Below are 19,355 nucleotides of genomic sequence, written 5' to 3'. Positions count from 1 at the left end.
CCTCTCAATCTATTTACATCTCTCTCTCTCTCTCTCTCTCTCTCTCTCTCTCTCTCTCTCTCTCTCTCTCTCTCAATTCATTTCAATTCAATTGACTTTATTGACATGGCAAGTTCATTATTACTTACATTGTCAAAGTATACATATCAAAAAATTAAAATTAAATAATAATACAATTAAATATATATATTTATATATAAATAAATGGTGGGACCAACAGCAATAATAATAGTAGTAGTGGACATGGGATTACCATTAACAACAACTACAACAACAATATTAATCAGAACAATAATACCTTAAAGCAATGGTAGTAGACCAGTGTCAACATGACTGAGAAGACACATGACCTGGGGCCTGTTGCACAAAAGTAGAATTAAGACATCCGGGATAAATGACTCAGCTGAGCTCAATGAAGCCAAAACATGTGCGTCCAGGCTTAATTGGTTGCACAAAGACCAAGCCAGGATGAGCAGACACGGATTCATTAAGCCAGGTGAAACCAATCCTGGATAGGTGCGCGCTCACGGCTCACTCAAATAGACCCCGCCACAGATCACAGATTAACTGATTTACCATGGCAACTAGAGCCGCGTACTTTTCCCCGTCGGAAGCACAAATCCTCATGGAGGCATACGAGGAGGTAAAAGATATAATTAAGAAGAAAGGCAACACCGCCACAGTGATAAAGCAAAGAGAAAAAGCGTGGCAAAGTATTGCAGACCGCCTGAATGCGTAAGTAGTGCACAATTACACACTCACCGCTCCGCTGAAACATCACAATTACAATTCAAATATTTAATTCACATCTCCAAAAATGCAGTTGTACTGTAATTATGAAACGGTTAAATTTTTAATTGAAATGCACTGCAGATATGAGTGAAATTGTGTAAAGTAACTCCATCACACTGTATAAAGCTATGATACATTTTTTGATATTTTTACTGAAAACAAGACAAAAATACCAAGTAATTTTTTGCAGTGTGACTCCATTAAATGTGTGTGTGTGTGTGTGTGTGTGTGTAGATTAAACATGAACGGGCCAAAACGGACATGGCAGCAGGTCAAAATCAAATACAAGAACATTCTGCAGAATGGTATGGTCCCTGACTAATATTTAACAAAGCACAAGCATATATTGTACCCAGAAGGTGCCTGCTCACACATTGTCTGTACTGTTTTAGCAGTGAAAAATAATACCCACAGACAAGGCACGGGTGGTGGGTCACCAAAGGCTGACCTTACCCCAGCAGAGGACATGGCCTTGGAGCTAAATAAAGGCAGGCCCGTCTTAGAGGGGATCCCTGGGGGGAAAGAGACGAGCATAGGTTCCTCCCAAGATGCCACCCGCTTCATTCAAGGTATGTCCTTCCATCTCTACATGGGATACAACCACATTCATATTGAATCAATTTGGACTGTCTGACTTTGGTTTACCTATTGCCTTGCAGTGTCTGGCAGCACTGTGTTCCTGTTAGAGCCACCAGCACAAGCACCAGACGATGCTGATCCAGTGAGTACTCCATCAAAGGCATACTGTAGGCCTGGCATGTCTTGTCTACTAGCTTCAATATGAATCCGATTAAATGTGATAGGGTGAAGGCCCCAGTGCAGCAGCAACAGCACATGATGGAGACGATGATGAGGAGGAGACCATCTCTCTGGATTCCAGAAGGCATGAGGTATCATGTTAAGACTGTGAAAGTACTATTTACTCTACAATGGTGAGGAGTCCTCATCAAAATCAAAAAATCTAATTTCTTTTACAGGACCCAGAAGCTATACAGTGGGAAAACCAGCCTGGCAACATAGTGCGTATTAATAAAAGGACACCACATCCTGCCAAATTCCAGCTGCGCTAATTGTATTGTGTTCACAGAGCTCACAAGCTATCAGAAAGTTGTATGGCAACCACCTCCGGCGCCAAATAGAACTGGCAGACATAGACATTCAGTACAAGAAGAAAAAGATGGAAAATCTTGCACTGGAGTCCGAAATAAAAAAGAGGACAATTAGGAAACTGGACCTTGAAATAAAAAAACTTGAGAGGGAGGTGAGATATGCCTTCAATGTACACTGTATGCTAACTGTAACACAAATGTATTAATCATTATTTTTCTTTCCTCCCCCAGCTCCAAGAAGATGACACAGCTCAAAATAAAAATTAGGTATATTCTCGTAAAGTCAAGTGAGCCATGACATATGAGCTCTTATTGTGAGCACACAGGACGGTGGCATCTTTCTAAGGTTTTTTTTATTTTCCCAGCAATCAGTACAACCAAGTCATCGTTATAAGGCATCGCCCTCTTTTGCCCACCCCCCCAGCACCAGGTGTGGCCACTAGCCTATATGAAGGCCCAAAATTGTGTGTTCCTTTCTGCTCTGACAATGGCATGCCCATTCGTGCGAGATGTGGTGGATGAAGAAGCACTTGTGCTGAGGAGAGCCTTCAGGCGAGAAAGGGTCTTCAGGGACCGGTTGGACCCACTGGCCTTCCCTGATGACCATCTATATGAAAGATACAGGTTTTCTGCAGATGGCATCAGGTATCTATGCAGACTACTGGGTCCCAGGATTAAGCACCGCACTGCACGGAGCCATGCACTGAGTGTGGAGCAAATGGTTTGTGTGGCCTTGCGCTTTTTTGCTAGTGGAGCCTTCCTGTACTCAGTGGGGGATGCAGAACAGCTGAACAAGGCCACAATTTGCCGCACAATAAGGAGTGTGTGTCTGGCTATCAAAGCATTAGCAGATGTCTTCATCTCCTTCCCTGGCCACAGAAGACTCTGTGACATCAAAGAGGAGTTCTATAGGATTGCAGGTAAGAGGATCTACAAATTACAGGACAACTGTTAACACATAGTAGGATACTCATTACTTTGTGTGACAGGTTTCCCCAATGTCATTGGTGCAGTGGACTGCACACACATAAGGATAAAAGCCCCCTCAGGTGCCCATGAGGCCGATTTTGTGAATAGGAAATCCTTTCACAGCATTAATGTTCAGGTGAACATAACTTTTTGATATTGTCCATTGACGAACACTCTGCATTGCCAGTGATGTGCATTGATTGGTGTAATATTCCTCATCTTATGATTTCAGATGGTCTGCAATGCTGACTGTGTGATCAGCAATGTTGTGGCAAAATGGCCTGGCTCAGTCCATGACTCCAGAATCTTTCGGGCCTCTGAAATCTATCAGTGCCTATCACAAGGTAAGCCACACAACCCCTATTTATAACCATCATGGCTGTGTCAAGAATATCACTGTGTTTATGAGGTAGTAATGATGAGATTTTGTGTTGACAGGTGAATTCTCTGGTGTGTTGCTGGGAGACAGGGGGTATGGCTGCCAGCCTTTTCTCCTGACACCTTTCACAGACCCCCAGGAAGCACAGCAGGCCTACAACCATGCCCATGCCAGGACCAGGGCCAGAGTTGAAATGACCTTTGGCCTCCTGAAGGCACGCTTTCACTGCCTTCACAAATTAAGGGTCAGCCCTGTTAGGGCATGTGATATTACTGTGGCTTGTGCTGTCCTCCACAATGTGGCCTGCCTGAGGAAGGAGAGGGCCCCCAGAGTGCCACCAGCCATGGACTGGGACAATCCGGCAATCTTCCCTGATGACGACAGTGGTCGGCTGCTGAGGGACCAATATGTGTTGAATTATTTTAGTTAGTATGTGTGCTTTCAATTTTGGTTAAATATGTCCTGCGGTGGCAGAGGAATTTGGTTTTTTTTGGGTTCGTTTTTTGACGAATTTGGCCTCTTATGATGTTTGTGCGGTATACTGTGTGTAATACAAGGCTGCAGGGAGGCTACTGCATCCATTCATTTGTCTGTTCAGTTGATGTGTATGGATTTGTCCTGCATTTATTTTAGTGTGCAGACATGCAGGGTGTGTTATATACAGACCTTTGAATGTGTATGTATCATTTTGTATAATATGCTTGGATTCTGTGCTTTCCATCTTGTAGAGTCACTGTGACTTCAGTTTCGAAAGGAGCTGATGGTTTACCTGCTTTGTTTTGTCCTTATTCAATAAAGGAACATAATGTTACACATTGTGTTTTTATATTCATATGGAATGTGTATTTGTTTATGACAGAGTACTAGGGCCACACTGAAGAAAAAGGATAAAGTCATAAATTTATGAGGCTGGTTCTTTCTGCAGAAAAGCTACATATTGTTTTTACAGTTTTGATACTTATGACAATGTGATACTTAATATTCTGGCACATCAGCATGTCTTTGTTTATGAAACCATACTGAAGTACAATTTCACGAAATGCCCCACATCTGTCATTTTAACAACTGTCCTCCTTTAAAACAACTGGTTACAATATTATGACTTGTGTTTTTTTCCCCTCTGTGGCCCTAATATTCTATCATTTCATATATAGCCTTATAGTCTATGGGAGACTGTAAATTATCTAATGATAGCAACATCATCTAAAAATCATTTTTTATCCAAAATCATTGAAATTAATGATCACAAACGTTTAAATAATAACAGTGGGTCTAGTTATATGTGATAACAATGTATAGTGAGCAGTGAAATAACTATTGGTTTCCATTTGTGGTGACTGCTGACTGACATTAGGGATGAGATTAAATAGATCCTGGAATTTAGCCTGGTCTGGAGCAGGCTAGCTCCACAGAATAAATCTCCATGGTAATTTATACCATAACATATCCTCCTGCCCCCTATCCATCTTTAGTGCAACCGGATTACGGATCAATTGAGCCAGGATCACCAAGATATCCTGGCTTAATCCCTTATCCTAGTTTTGTGCAACAGGCCCCTGGTATGAAAGACAAAACATAACAAGATGGGAAATATTATCAACATTACTTTGCACTTTTCACTGGCTGTCCCTCAGGTTGTGGCAGGAGGACACATATTTGGCTGCCAAAACTGCACATTTTGGCTTTTCACCCAATAAATATTAGATTTTTTCTTCATATTTTATAGTTTCAAATTCTTTGTATTGAATTAAAATGTTGGGAAAGAAATATTCTCTTAGGTCTGAGTATTTGTCACAGTGTAATAGGAAATGCAGCTCTGTCTCTACCTCTCCCCTGGAGCAGAGTGAGCACAGCCTGTCCTCTCTGGGCAGCCAGGTTTGTCTGTGACGACCGGTCTCTATAGCCAGACTGTGCTCACTGAGTCTGTACCTAGTCAATGTTTTCCTCAGTTTTCTATCAGTCACAGTGGTCAGATAGTCTGCCACCATGTACTGTCTGTTTAGAGCCAAATAGCATTGAAGTTTACTTAGATTTTTTGTGGTGTCTTTCCAATAGGTGATATATTTTTCTTTTTGTTTTGTGATGATTTGGTTGGGCCAGATTTTCTGAGGGCTGTCCTGAGCCGCTATGGGGTTGGTTTGGGTTGGTGAACTGAGCCTCAGAACCAGCTGGGTGAGGGGACTCTTCTCTTGTTTCATCTCTTGACATTGTAGAGCTGTGTGATGGAATGTTTTTGGGTCACTTGTTTTTAGATGGTTGTCAAATTTGATGGCTCTTTTTTCTATTCGAATGAGGAGGGGGTATTGGCCCAATTCTGCCCTACATGCATTATTTGGAGTTTTTCTTTGTACTTGCAATACAGTCTTGTAAAACTCTGCATGCAGTATTTCGATTGGATGTTTGTCCCATTTGGTAAATTCATTATTAGACAGCGGACCCCATACTTCACTGCCATATAGAGCAATTGGTTCTATAACTGATTGAAAAATTTTGAGCCAGATTCTAATTGGAATTTCGATTTTGATGTTCCTTTTAATGGCATAGAATGCTCTTCTTGCTTTGTCTCTCAGCTCATTCACAGCCATGTGAAAGCTACCTGTGTTGCTGATATTTAGTACTAGAAATGTGTAGTTTTTGGTGTGTTCTAATAGAACTGTGTCCAAATAGAATTTATATTTGTCATCCTTATTTCTGGACCTTTTTGGAATATCATTATATTTGTTTTTTTTAGGTTAACGGTCAGAGCCCAGGTCTGACAGAACCTGTGAAGACGATCTAGGTGCTGCTGTAACCCCTCTTTAGTGGGAGACAGCAGCACTGGGTCATCTGCGTACAGCAGACACTTGACTTCAGTATTGTGTAGGGTGATACCAGGTGCTGCCGGTTCTTCTAATGCTTTTGCCAATTCATTAATGTAGATGTTAAATAGTGTTGGACTTATTGGGCAGCCCTGTTTCACTCCCCGCCCCTGAGAGAAGAAGTATGTTTGCTTGTTGCCAATTTTAACCGCACATTTGTTTTTAGTGTACATTGATTTAATAAAATCATATGTTTTCCCTCCAATACCACTTTCTATTAGTTTATAAAAAAGACCTTCGTGCCAAATTGAATCAAATGCTTTCTTGAAATCTACCAAACACGAGTAGATTTTGCCTTTGTTTTGGTTAACTTGTTTATCAATTAGAGTGTGGAGGGTGTAAATGTGGTCTGTTGTACGATAATTTTTTAGAAATCCAATCTGGCTTCTGCTCAGGACGTTGTGTTCGTCAAGGAAATTATGTAGTCTGCTATTTATAATACTGCTGAGAATTTTCCCCACGCAAATAATTATTTGGGTCAAATTTGTCTCCATTTTTATAGATTGGTGTGATCAATCCCTGGTTCCAAATGTCAGGGAAAATACCTGCAGTGAGGATAATGTTGAAGAGTTTGAGTATAGCCAATTTGAATTTGTGGTCTGTATATTTGATCATTTCATTTAAAATACCATCAGCACCACAGGCCTTTTTGGGTTGGAGAGTGCATAGTTTTTTCAGTAATTCTTCTTCTGTAATTGGGGTATCCACAGGATTCTGATAGTCTTTGACTGCTAATTCAAGGATTTGTAATTTTTCTTTGTATATCTTTTTGTTCTGGGCTCTTTGTTATATTGCTGTAGAGGTTTGCAAAGTGATTTCTCCACATATCCCCATTTTGGATAGCCAATTCCTCATGATGAGGTTTGTTTAATTTATTCAAATTCTCCCAGAAGTGGTTTGATTCTATGGATTCCTCAATTACATTCAGCTGATTTCTAATGTGCTGTTCCTTTTTGTTCTTAGGGTGTTTGTAGTGCTTCAGTGTTTCCCCATATTGAAGGCGTATATTTTTGTTGTCTGGTTCTCTGTGTTTTTGATTAGATATATTTCTCAATGACTTTCTTAGATTTTTGCAATCATTATCAAACCATTTTTCATTATCTGTTATTTTTGGTTTGCTCTTATGCTTCTTTAAATTAGCCAAGGAGGCTAATTTGTCAAATATAAAGTTTATGTTACTAACGGACAAATTTACACCATTGCTGAAGGAGAATGTTAAGGCTAAAAAGTTGTCCAGGAGAGATTGTATTTTTTGGCTACTAATTGCTTTTTGGTAGATGTCTGTACTGTTTGCACTCCATCTATAGGCCTGTTTAGTACCATGTAATTTATTGGGCCATGATGCTTCATGGTTGGGTTCTGCTCTTCTCAGATACACTGTGATTTTACTGTGGTCTGAGAGAGGTGTTAGTGGGCTGACTGTGAAGGCTCTGAGAGACTCTGGGTTTAGGTCGGTGAGGAAGTAGTCTACAGTGCTGCTGCCAAGTGATGAGCTGTAGGTGTACCTACCAAAAGAGTCCCCTCTCAGCTTGCCATTGACTATGTACAGACCCAGTGTTCGACAGAGCTTCAGGAGCTGTACTCCGTTTTTGTTTTTCACTTTGTCATAGTTGTTTCTGTGGGGGTATGTGGGGAGGGAAAGGTTGTTGCTTCCTGGTAGGTGTTTATCTCCATGACTGTTAATAGTGTCTTGTTCTTCTGCTGTTCTAGCATTCAGGTCTCCACAGACCAGTACGTTGCCTTGGGGCTGAAAGTGACTAATCTCCCCCTCTAGAATGGAGAAACTCTCTTCGTTGAAGTAGGTTGACTCTGAGGGGGGAATGTATGTGGCACAGAGGAAGACGTTTTTATCTGTCAAGATAGCCTCCTTGTTGATTTTTAACCAGATAAAGAATTCTCCTGTTTTGATCAATTCGATTGAATTAATTAGTTCAGATTTATACCATATTAGCATTCCCCCTGAGTCTCTGCCCTGTTTGATTCATTTTAATTTAGTGGATGGTATGATTATCTCCCTATAACCTAGTGGACAGCCAGTGGAAACATCACCTCTGCACCATGTTCCTGTAGTACTACAATATCAACATCATCAATTTCTTTCAGGAAGTTTGGCTTTCTGCTCTTTAGCCCAAAAGCAGAGGACTTCAATCCTTGTAAATTCCAACATGCAACGTAAAAAGATTTCATAATGTTTTTTTTTCTTTACCTTCAAAATGAGACAAACACTCACAATCCAACAAGAACTATTAAAATAGGATTTTTCAATTAAAGTAAACTCTTATTTTGCAAATGTGATTTGTTTATCATTTAAGATAGAATTTGTGTCATGCCACTTGGGTGGATGTAGTGTGAGAATAGTGGAGTTCTTGTGCTCATCTTACCATGACCCTCGGCCTATCACATGTGAGCAAAGTAGACTCAGCATTTGTTTAATGTCACTCATTTGGTTGGCGGGGGCTGGGCCAGTTGCTCCTCTCACAGCCTGTGAGTAGCTCTGCCTGCTGGGCTGTGGCTCCTCCAAGTGTGGGTCTGCGGTGGGGGGCAGGAGGCCTCATCTGGGTGGCTCTGAAGCTGGGGTGGTCTCTCTCTCTCGCTCTCTCTCATTAAATTCAATTTGCTTTATTGGCATGACACAACAGTGTACATATTGCCAAAGCTTATTTTGGATATTTACAATATAAAAATGAGAATCAAAATTGTCAACAGGACAACAGTAACAACAATAACCAAGTGTCAAAATAACCATACATTCAACAATACCAATAAGCATACAGTAGAGTACATGTGAGTACATGTGCAGGTTGATTGGTCTGACACTGTCCCTCAACTTATGGCAGGCGACAATGTAGTGCGCTGCCAACCCACAGCGCTCTGCGTCCTATCTTTCTTTCTATCTCTCTCTATCTCTCCTTGTATCTCTCTCTCCCCCTCTCTTTATTTCTCCCTCCCTCCGTCCCTATCTCTAACTCCCTCTCTCCCATCCCTCTCCATATCTCCCTCCTCTCTCTCTCTCCCTACTCTCTCTCTCCATCTCTCCCCCTCCCTCCCTCTCTCTCTGTTTATCTCTCTCTTTATCCCCCCCCCCTCCGCATCTCTCTCTATTTCTCCATCTCTCTCTCTCCCCCTCTCTCTCTTTATTTCTGCCTCCCTCTCCCTCTATATCCCCCTCCTCTCTCCCTCCTCTCTCTCTCACCCTCCCTCTCTCAATCTCTCTCTCCCTCCCTCTATCTCTGTTCATCTCACTCTCTTTATCTCCCTCTCTTTCTCTCTCTCAATCTCTCTCTTTATCTACCTTCAGACACTGTTTAGATAGTTTAGATATAGATAAATATGTTAATATATAGATATATATGTTTAGATATAGATAGATATGTTTAGATATAGATATATATGTTTAGATATAGTTTCTTTCTGGCACAGGGCTTTTTGAGCATTGACATTGGTCTCTTTCTTTGCTGGCTTTTCTCCCACTTCTTATGGAGACTCTTTGGGTAGGATCGCTCAATATAAATTGCGCCAGAGATGCGGGAGAGAGGAGTGTGTTATGTAAAACAACAAAAAAAGTACAGGTGTTGTTTCTGCAGGAGACACTTAGTGATGTGGTGAATGAAGTCGATTGGGGGCTCTGGTGGAAAGGGGCAAGTGTGTTGAGCCATGGACAAATTTTAGTGCAGGGGTGGCGGTCCCATTTGTACCGGGTCTGTCTGTAAAAATGATCTCCTCAAAGGAGGTGTGTAGGGGTAGGCTGCTTGTTGTAAAAGCAGAAATTAAACTCTCTAGGGTATGTGGGACGGTAGCGTCTCACCTCGTCAACAGCCAGTGAAACTGCAGGGCGTCAAATTCAAAACAACAGAAATCCCATAATTAAAATTCCTCAAACATACAAGTATTTTACACCATTTTAAAGATACACTTGTTGTAAATCCAGCCACAGTGTCTGATTTCAAAAAGGCTTTACGATGAAAGCACACCAAACGATTATGTTAGGTCAGAGCCAAGTCACAGAAAAACACAGCCATTTTTCCAGCCAAAGAGAGGAGTCACAAAAAGCAGAAATAGAGATAAAATGAATCCCTAACCTTTGATGATCTTCATCAGATGACACTCATAGGACTTCATGTTACACAATACATGTATGTTTTGTTCGGTAAAGTTCATATTTATATCCAAAAATCTGAGTTTACATTGGCAGTTATGTTCAGTAGTTCCAAAACATCCGGTGATTTTGCAGAGAGCCACATCAATTTACAGAAATACTCATAATAAACATTGCTAAAAGATACAACTGTTATGGATGGAATTTTAGATCCACTTCTCCTTAATGCAACCGCTGTGTCAGATTTCAAAAAAACTTTACGAAAAAAGCACACCATGCAATAATCTGAGTACAGCGCTCAGAGACCAACACAACCCAAAGAGATATCCGCCATGTTGTGTAGTCAACAGATGTCAGAATAGCATTATAAATATTCACTTACCTTTGATGATCTTCATCAGAATGCACTCCCAGGAATCCCAGTTCCACAATAAATGTTTGTTTTGTTCGATGAAGTCCATCATTTATGTCCAAATAACTCCTTTTTTTTTGCGCGTTTAGCCCAGTAATCAAAATTCATGACGCGCGATCACTAGGTGCAGACGAAAAGTCAAACATTTCCGTTACAGTCCGTAGAAACATGTCAAACGATGTATAGAATCAATCTTTAGGATGTTTTTAACATAAATCTTCAATAATGTTCCAACCGGAGAATTCCTTTGTCTTCAGAAATGCAATGGAAAGCAAGCTAACTCTCTCACATGAACGCGCATGGTCAGCTCATGGCACTCTGGGAGAAACCTTACTCAATCCCCTCTCATTCACCCCCACTTCACAGTAGAAGCCTCAAACAAGGTTCTAAAGACTGTTGACATCTAGTGGAAGCCTTAGGAAGTGCAACATGACCCAATTTCCACTGTATCTTGGATAAGCAAAGAGTTGAAAAACTACAAACCTCAGATTTCCCACTTCCTGGTTGGATTTTTCTCAAGTTTTTGCCTGCCATATGAGTTCTGTTATACTCACAGACATCATTCAAACTGTTTTAGAAACTTCAGAGTGTTTTCTATCCAAATCTACTAATGATATGCATATCCTAGGATCTGTGCTTGAGTAGCAGGCAGTTTACTCTGGACACGCTTTTCATCCGGACGTGAAAATACTGTCCCCTACCCAAGAGAGGTTAACAACATGGGTGTTGTCTTTATAAATCTGTATGGGCCTAACTCAGAGAGAGAGGGGGGTTCTATTTGGGAGATTTAGACAGGAACTCTCATAGGTAGCGCCTGAGGAGACGCTGGTGGTCGGCGGGAACTGGAACTGTACAATGGATTTTACGAAAGACAGAAATGTGGAAGAGTCTCATACAGTGTCAGTGGGAGTGTTAAGGGACATCACTAATCAGTTCAACCTAGTTGATGTTTCGAGAACTAAACATCCCAACACAAGACAGTATACATGGGTGAAGGTTTTTGGGGCTAGGGTGAGTGCAGCCCAACAGCCCGATCATTTTTTCATGTCCAGGAATCGGAGCAATAGGCTGTTGGGCGGTACCATTCTCCCGTTGGGGTTTTCAGATCACCACATAACCATGGCTCAGCTGTCTATTTCACCAGGGCCCCGGCAGGCATCCTATTGGAAGTTTAATGTAAAGCTCTTACAAGATGCAACTTTTTGCTCAGGTTTACAGACTTTTTGGGAAAGGTGGGTGAATCGGAGAGAGGAGTATGAGTCTCTTAGTTAATGGTGGGATGTGGGGAAAGTCCAAATTCGGCTTTTCTGTCAACAGTATACAGCTCTCTCCTCCTCAGAGGCTAGGAGTATTGGGGGAACTCGAGCATAGTATTAGTGAGATGGAGGTAGAGCTGATGGGGCAAGGCAGTGTAGGCCTCCAGGCTAATTTAGCTGAATTACATAGGGATCTGGGCAGTTTTTTCCAGGTTAAAGCAAAGGGAGCACTTGTAAGTGCTAGATTCTCCATGCTCAAGGAGATGGATGCTCCCAGCTCCTTCTTCTTTGGTTTGGAAAGACAAAGCGGTGAAGCCAAGGGTATGCATTGTCTACGGCTGACTGATGGGCGGGTGACCTCTGTGGTGGGGGAGATGCGGGAGCGAACTGTGGAGTTTTATACTGAGTTGTATAGGGCAGAAATGTGTGATCCTATGTGTGCTCAGGTCTTGTTCGCAGAACTCCCTAAGCTCTCTCTGGCACAGAGGGATGAAATGGACATTCCTCTGTTGTCCCATGAACTGGTAGAGGCCATAACCCAGATGTCCCCCGGTCGTGCACTGGGGGTCGATGGACTCCCAGGGTAGTTTTATAAAGAATTCTGGGGAATAATTGGACTGTACTTTTTTTGCGTGTTGTGTGAATGCGTCGGGGTAGGAGAGTTGCCGATGAGCTGCCGTCGGGCGACTCTGACTCTCCTGCCCAAAAAAGGGGACTTGTGTGAACTTAACTTGTTATGGCTGCAGGGGGCGTATTGAGTAACTGGAAAGAGGTGACAATTTTCAAACGGCCTCGTACTCAATTCTTGCTCGTACAATATGAATATTATTATTACTATTGGATAGAAAACACTCTCTAGTTTCTAAAACCGTTTGAATTATTTCTCTAAGTGAAACAGAACTCTTTTTACAGCCCATTTCCTATCCGGAAGTGAGATTTCCAAAAGCGAGGTCTCTCTTCAAGAGCTTGTCTATAAAAGGGCATGTCACTTATGACTGTAGAAACACGTCATACACCTTCCCCTGGGTGTCATGCGGAAGTGAGAGCAGAAATGACTTGATTATCTCGTTCTGGGATTGAATACAACCTCTTGGAGTGAGAGGCCCGCCATTATTTTTTTTTGGAAGGCGCGAAGTTGGACCTGGAATCGCCTCCTGGAAAACCGTCGTTATAGGTGAATATGATCTCCGGCTTCGATTTTATTTGATACATGTCACAATATCATCCTAAAGTATGTTTTTTCAATATAGTTTAATTATATTATTGAAATTTATTCGGGACTTTAGACGTGATACGTTGCAAGAATTTGTTCAAGAAGGAGAGGTTAGCGCCGCACGGCCAGTGTGCTTGCTAATTCAAGAGGGAAATAGTTCGTTCTGGATCCAAACAAAGACGGTTCTGAACAAAGGACCCCGTGTACAACATTCTGATGGAAGATCAACAAAGATAAGGACCCAATTTGGGATGCTATTTCATATATCTGTCGAACTGTGCTATCGCTACCGTTTGCCCTGAATCAATGCTGCTGTGTGTTAGCTATTGTAGTAAGCTTATATAACGATATATTGTGTTTTCGCTGTAAAACACTTAAAAAATCGGAAATATTGGCTGTATTCACAAGATCTTTGTCTTTCATTAGCTATCCACCATATATTTTTCTGAAATGTTTTATGATGAGTAATTAGGTAGTTGACGTTGGTGTCTGTATTTACTCGGGCTACTCCCGTGCGATTTCTGACTGTAGCTATGATGGTAGCAGTAATGTAAAACTGATTTATAGCTCAAATATGCACATTTTTCGAACAAAACATAGATTTATTGTGTAACATGATATAGGACTGTCATCTGAGGGAGTTTTTTCTAGGTTATTTAGGTTGGTTCTAGGTTAGTTAGGTTGGCTTTGTGCATGCTACCTGCATGCTACCGTTGCTGTGAAAAATGTCTGTCTGTCTTTTGTATTTGGTGGTGAGCTAACATAAATATACGTGGTGTTTTCGCTGTAAAACATTTTAAAAATCGGACATGTTGGCTGGATTCACAAGATGTTTATCTTTCAAATGCTGTATTGGACTTGTTAATGTGTGAAAGTTAAATATAAAAAAAAAAAAAGATTTTGAATTTCGCGCCCTGCACTTGAGCTGGATGTTGTCATAAGTGTACCGGTGTCGGGCTTGCAGCCATAACAGGTTTTAAGAACTGGAGGCCTGTGGCATTGCTCTGTGCGGACTACAAGATATTTGCCAAGGTCCTCTCTAACAGACTGAAGTCCCATCTGGACTCGATAGTACATAAGGACCAAAAATATTGTGTACCGGGATGTTCAATCACAGACAACTTGTTTTTAAATCAGGGACATGTTGAACTTGTCGAGAGGTTCTAATGTGAACTTGGACTGGTCTCTTTAGATCAAGAGAAGGCTTTTGATAGAGTGGATCATGAGTATCTTTTTAATGTGATGTTTGGGTTTGTGGAAAGGTTTTTGACCTTTGTGAAGATGTTGTATGCTGGGGCGTCATTTATGGTCAAGATGGGAGTGGGAATCAGTAGGCCAGTCTGGGTGAGACAGGGCATTAGAAAGGATGCCCTCTATCAGAGCAGTTATATACACTAGCCATTGAGCCTTTTTTGGGCCTGCTACGCAGGAGACTGCAGGGAGTGTGCTGAACAGGCATGGGTGTGGAGACAGGCATAGCAGTGTCAGCGTATGCAGATTACATTTCTGTGATGGTCAGGGATGGTCAGGATATGCAGGCACTAGAGATCAGTCTGAAGGTGTACGAGGGAGCTTCGAGATCCCTTTGAGATCGGTTTAGTCGGCCACCCTGCAGACGCAACTGATGGCAGCGGGTTTACAAAGGCTGGGTGACCTGCGACTGCTGGGAAATGAGGGGTGGAAAACCCCAGAAGTCCTGGCACAACAAACAGGAATAACGTGTCTTAGGTTGCTGGAGAGATTCCTGGAGGAGGTCCAGGAGGCGCTGTCTGAGCTGGTAAGGGGGGTGTTTGAGCGGCCACAGGGGGAGGGCCCACCAATGTTTCCGCCACTGCAGGTAACGGCAGAGACTGGGGACTGGCAAGGGGGTCTGGGGGACTTGTTAGATTTTAACACTCTGAGCCTGGGGGAGTTTGAGGGGGTGGGAGGCAAGGCCCTCTACAACCTCTGCATTAAGGTGAGGATCATTAGGAGCCTAACAGGAGTGAAGGCACATCAGTGGCAGGGGGTATGTGGGGAGGAGAGTATGATGAGTTTTAGATGGAGGGGGCTCTACAAACCCCCAGTACCAACCCTGGCCACTAACAGCTGGTTGGCACAGGTTGAACCGGGAATCGGGCAGGGGTGTCCTTTCTGTGTTATTAAAGAAACTGTGATTCATGTGTTTTCTGTGTGCACCAGGTTAATGCCATTAATGTCTCTGCTGGAATGTCTGTGTGAGAGGTTGGGGGTAGTTTTTACTGTCAGGACGTTTATAATCGGTTACAGGACTCAAATTCAACCAGTAAGGCTGGTATAGCTGGGGAAGTATAGCTGGGGAAGATGTTTCAGGAGATATGGTGTGTTGGGGGGGCTGTCTGTACAGCTGGGGAAGATGTTTCAGGAGATATGGTGTGTTGGGGGGGCTGTCTGTACAGCTGGGGAAGATGTTTCAGGAGATATGGTGTGTTGGGGGGGCTGTCTGTACAGCTGGGGAAGATGTTTCAGGAGATATGGTGTGTTGGGGGGGCTGTCTGTACAGCTGGGGAAGATGTTTCAGGAGATATGGTGTGTTGGGGGGGGCTGTCTGTTTAGCTGGGGAAGATGTTTTGGATATACGGTTGTAGAAGTGGTGAGGTTTTTTGGTTATTGTGATGTGTGGTGTTGTTTTGTATCGTGGGGTAGAGGGAAAGGTGAGTATGGTACATGTATGCAGTACAGGATATATGTTGGTGTTTTATTTTAAAGGGGGGGGGGGGGGGGGTGGTGGTGGTGAGGTTTTTAATGAAATGAGAATGTTTCATTAAAGAAAGGCAAAAAGTCAAAAGTCTCTCTCTCTCTCCCTCCCTCCCTCTTTATCTCTCCCTCCCTCCCCCATCTCTCTCTCTATCCCTCTCTCTATATCTTCCTCTCTCACTCTCTTTGTATCCCTCCCTCCATCCCCCCCCCCCTATCTCTCTGATGAAAACCAACCACGTCAACTCCAGTAAGGCTCACAAACTCTATTACATTTACATTTACATTTAAGTCATTTAGCAGACGCTCTTATCCAGAGCGACTTACAAATTGGTGCATTCACCTTATGATATCCAGTGGAACAACCACTTTACAATAGTGCATCTAACTCTTTTAAGGGGGGGGGGGGGTTAGAAGGATTACTTTATCCTATCCTAGGTATTCCTTAAAGAGGTGGGGTTTCAGGTGTCTCCGGAAGGTGGTGATTGACTCCGCTGACCTGGCGTCGTGAGGGAGTTTGTTCCACCATTGGGGTGCCAGAGCAGCGAACAGTTTTGACTGGGCTGAGCGGGAACTGTACTTCCTCAGAGGTAGGGAGGCGAGCAGGCCAGAGGTGGATGAACGCAGTGCCCTTGTTTGGGTGTAGGGCCTGATCAGAGCCTGAAGGTACGGGGGTGCCGTTCCCCTCACAGCTCCGTAGGCAAGCACCATGGTCTTGTAGCGGATGCGAGCTTCAACTGGAAGCCAGTGGAGAGAGCGGAGGAGCGGGGTGACGTGAGAGAACTTGGGAAAGTTGAACACCAGACGGGCTGCGGCGTTCTGGATGAGTTGTAGGGGTTTAATGGCACAGGCAGGGAGCCCAGCCAACAGCGAGTTGCAGTAATCCAGACGGGAGATGACAAGTGCCTGGATTAGGACCTGCGCCGCTTCCTGCGTGAGGCAGGGTCGTACTCTGCGAATGTTGTAGAGCATGAACCTACAGGAACGGGTCACCGCCTTGATGTTAGTTGAGAACGACAGGGTGTTGTCCAGGATCACGCCAAGGTTCTTAGCACTCTGGGAGGAGGACACAATGGAGTTGTCAACCGTGATGGCGAGATCATCTCTATATCTCGATCCCCCTCCTCATTGGACCAGCCCTACTCATAACATCCTGAATTCCAAGTGGGCTGCATATGTTTTCCGTTTGGAGAAACAAGTGGAGTTAAACTGATCTAATATTGTCTGTATGACTTTAGACCACAACATTAATAAAATACCATATACAATACATCATAAACAAGGTTGTCTGTTTGACTTTAGACAGCTGAAAAAGACCACAACATTAATAAAATACCATATACAATACATCTGTAACGGCTGTCGTAGTCGTTCTCCTCCTCAGACGAGGAGAAGCATGGATCGGACCAAGATGCGGATTGGTAAGTATTCATTATTTAATGGAAAAACAACAAACACTACAAAATACAAAAACCAACAAACGTGACTAACCCGAAACAGTCCTGTGTGGCCCAAACACTGACACAGGAACAAACACCCACAAAACACAAGTGAAACCCAGGCTGCCTTAGTATGATTCTCAATCAGGGACAACGATTGACAGCTGTCTCTGATTGAGAATCATACCAGGCCGAACACAAAATCCCAACATAGAAAATCAAACCTAGACCAACCCACCCAACTCACGCCCTGACCAACTAAAACAAATACAAAACAAAGGAAAACAGGTCAGGAACGTGACAGAACCCCCCCCCCTTAAGGTGCGAACTCCGGGCGCACCAGCACAAAGTCTAGGGGAGGGTCTGGGTGGGCGTCTGTCCACGGTGGCGGCTCTGGCGCTGGTCGTGGTCCCCACCCTACCATAGTCAACCCCCGCTTCCGTGGCCTCCTCCCAATATCCACCCTCCATGTCAATCCCACTATTCCAAAGAGCAGTAACAGACTGAGGGGTAGCACCGGACTGAGGGGCAGCACCGGACTGAGGGGCAGCACCGGACTGAGGGGCAGCACCGGACTGAGGGGCAGCACCGGACTGAGGGGCAGCACCGGACTGAGGGGCAGCACCGGACTGAGGGGCAGCACCGGACTGAGGGGCGGATCCTGGCTGGCTGGCCCTGGCGGATCCTGGCTGGCTGGCTCTGGCGGATCCTGGCTGGCTGGCTCTGGCGGATCCTGGCAGGCGGAAGGCTCTGGCGGATCCTGGCTGGCGGAAGGCTCTGGCGGATCCTGGCTGGCGGAAGGCTCTGGCGGATCCTGGCTGGCGGAAGGCTCTGGCGGATCCTGGCTGGCGGAAGGCTCTGGCGGATCCTGGCTGGCGGAAGGCTCTGGCGGATCCTGGCTGGCGGAAGGCTCTGGCGGATCCTGGCTTGCCGGCTCTGGCGGATCCTGGCTGGCCGGCTCTGGCGGATCCTGGCTGGCCGGCTCTGGCGGATCCTGGCTGGACGGCTCTGGCTTGTCCTGGCTGGACGGCTCTGGCTGGTCCTGGCTGGACGGCTCTGGCTGGTCCTGGCTGGACGGCTCTGGCTGGTCCTGGCTGGACGGCTCTGGCTGGTCCTGGCTGGACGGCTCTGGCTGGTCCTGGCTGGACGGCTCTGGCTGTTCCTGGCTGGACGGCTCTGGCAGGTCCTGGCTGGACGGCTCTGAAGGCTCGGGACAGACGGGCAGCGCTGGGCAGGCAGACAGTTCAGACCACGCTGGGCAGGCCGGCAGTTCAGACAGCGCTGGGAAGGCAGACAGTTCAGACAGCGCTGGGAAGGCAGGCAGTTCAGACTCAGGCTGTGCTGAGCAGGCAAGCAGCGCAGGCGGCGTTGGGCAGACGGCCGACTCTGACCTGCTGAGGCGCACAGTAGGCCTGGTGCGTGGTGCCGGAACTGGAGGCACTGGGCTGAAGACACGCACCACAGGGAGAGTGCGTGGAGGAGGAACAGGGCTCTGGAAACGCACTGGAAGCCTGGTGCGTGGTGTCGGCACTGATGGTACTGGGCTGGGGTGGGAAGGTGGCGCCGGATATACCGGACCGTGAAGGAGGGCACGCGCTCTTGAGCACCGAGCCTCCCCAACCTTACCAGGTTGAATGGTCCCCGTAGCCGTGCCAGTGCGGCGAGGTGGAATAGCCCGCACTGGGCTATGCAGGCGAACCGGGGACACCACCTGTAAGGCTGGTGCCATGTACGCCGGCCCGAGGAGACGTACTGGAGGCCAGATATGTTGGGCCGGCTTCATGGCACCCGGCTCGATGCCCAACCTAGCCCTCCCAGTGCGGCAAGGTGGAATAGCCCGCACTGGGCTAAGCACGCGTACTGGGGACACCGTGCGTTCCACCGCATAACACGGTGTCTGACCAGTACGACGCCCTCTCACTCCACGGTAAGCCCGGGGAGTTGGCTCGGGTATCCAACCCGGCTTCGCCACAATCCCCTTTAGCCCCCCCCCCCAAGAAATTTTTGGGTGAGCCTCTCGGGCTTCCAGCCGCTCTGCCTTGCTTTCGCCTCATAAAACCTCCTCTCCGCTTTCGCTGCCTCCAGCTCCGCTTTGGGGCGGCGACACTCCTCTGGCT

At 45.1% G+C, this 19,355-nt stretch overlaps 1 protein-coding gene across 2 annotated transcripts; it reads left to right on the top strand.

Moving 5' to 3' along the window:
• The first annotated feature begins 345 nt into the window (after positions 1 to 345).
• On the top strand, positions 346 to 4,081 carry LOC139582592 (uncharacterized). Of its 2 annotated transcripts, XM_071412727.1 has the most exons (11): positions 346 to 1,097; positions 1,185 to 1,361; positions 1,452 to 1,513; positions 1,596 to 1,682; positions 1,770 to 1,811; positions 1,880 to 2,053; positions 2,133 to 2,168; positions 2,267 to 2,821; positions 2,891 to 3,006; positions 3,103 to 3,214; positions 3,309 to 4,081. In XM_071412727.1, the coding sequence occupies exons 1-7, from the start codon at positions 1,034 to 1,036 to the stop codon at positions 2,166 to 2,168; spliced, it is 642 nt and encodes a 213-aa protein (XP_071268828.1). In that variant the 5' UTR covers positions 346 to 1,033; the 3' UTR covers positions 2,267 to 2,821; positions 2,891 to 3,006; positions 3,103 to 3,214; positions 3,309 to 4,081. The 2 variants fall into 2 exon arrangements, with proteins under 2 accessions (XP_071268828.1, XP_071268827.1); XM_071412726.1 differs by lacking the exon at positions 2,891 to 3,006 and having other exon boundaries at positions 1,880 to 2,168.
• Positions 4,082 to 19,355: the final 15,274 nt, after the last annotated feature.

The sequence above is a fragment of the Salvelinus alpinus genome, chromosome 8 (assembly GCF_045679555.1).
Source record: "Salvelinus alpinus chromosome 8, SLU_Salpinus.1, whole genome shotgun sequence".
Taxonomy (NCBI): domain Eukaryota; kingdom Metazoa; phylum Chordata; class Actinopteri; order Salmoniformes; family Salmonidae; genus Salvelinus; species Salvelinus alpinus.
The sequence above is the reverse complement of the archived record's forward strand: the minus strand, read 5'-3'. Positions and strand labels throughout refer to the sequence as shown.

Bases quoted from the DNA above. Each gene is read 5' to 3' on its own strand.
- LOC139582592 (XM_071412726.1), top strand. From the start codon at position 1,034: ATGAACGGGCCAAAACGGACATGGCAGCAGGTCAAAATCAAATACAAG. The intron at 1,098-1,184 runs GTATGGTCCCTG...GTACTGTTTTAG, and splicing joins CAAGAACATTCTGCAGAATG to CAGTGAAAAATAATACCCAC. The intron at 1,362-1,451 runs GTATGTCCTTCC...ATTGCCTTGCAG, and splicing joins TGCCACCCGCTTCATTCAAG to TGTCTGGCAGCACTGTGTTC.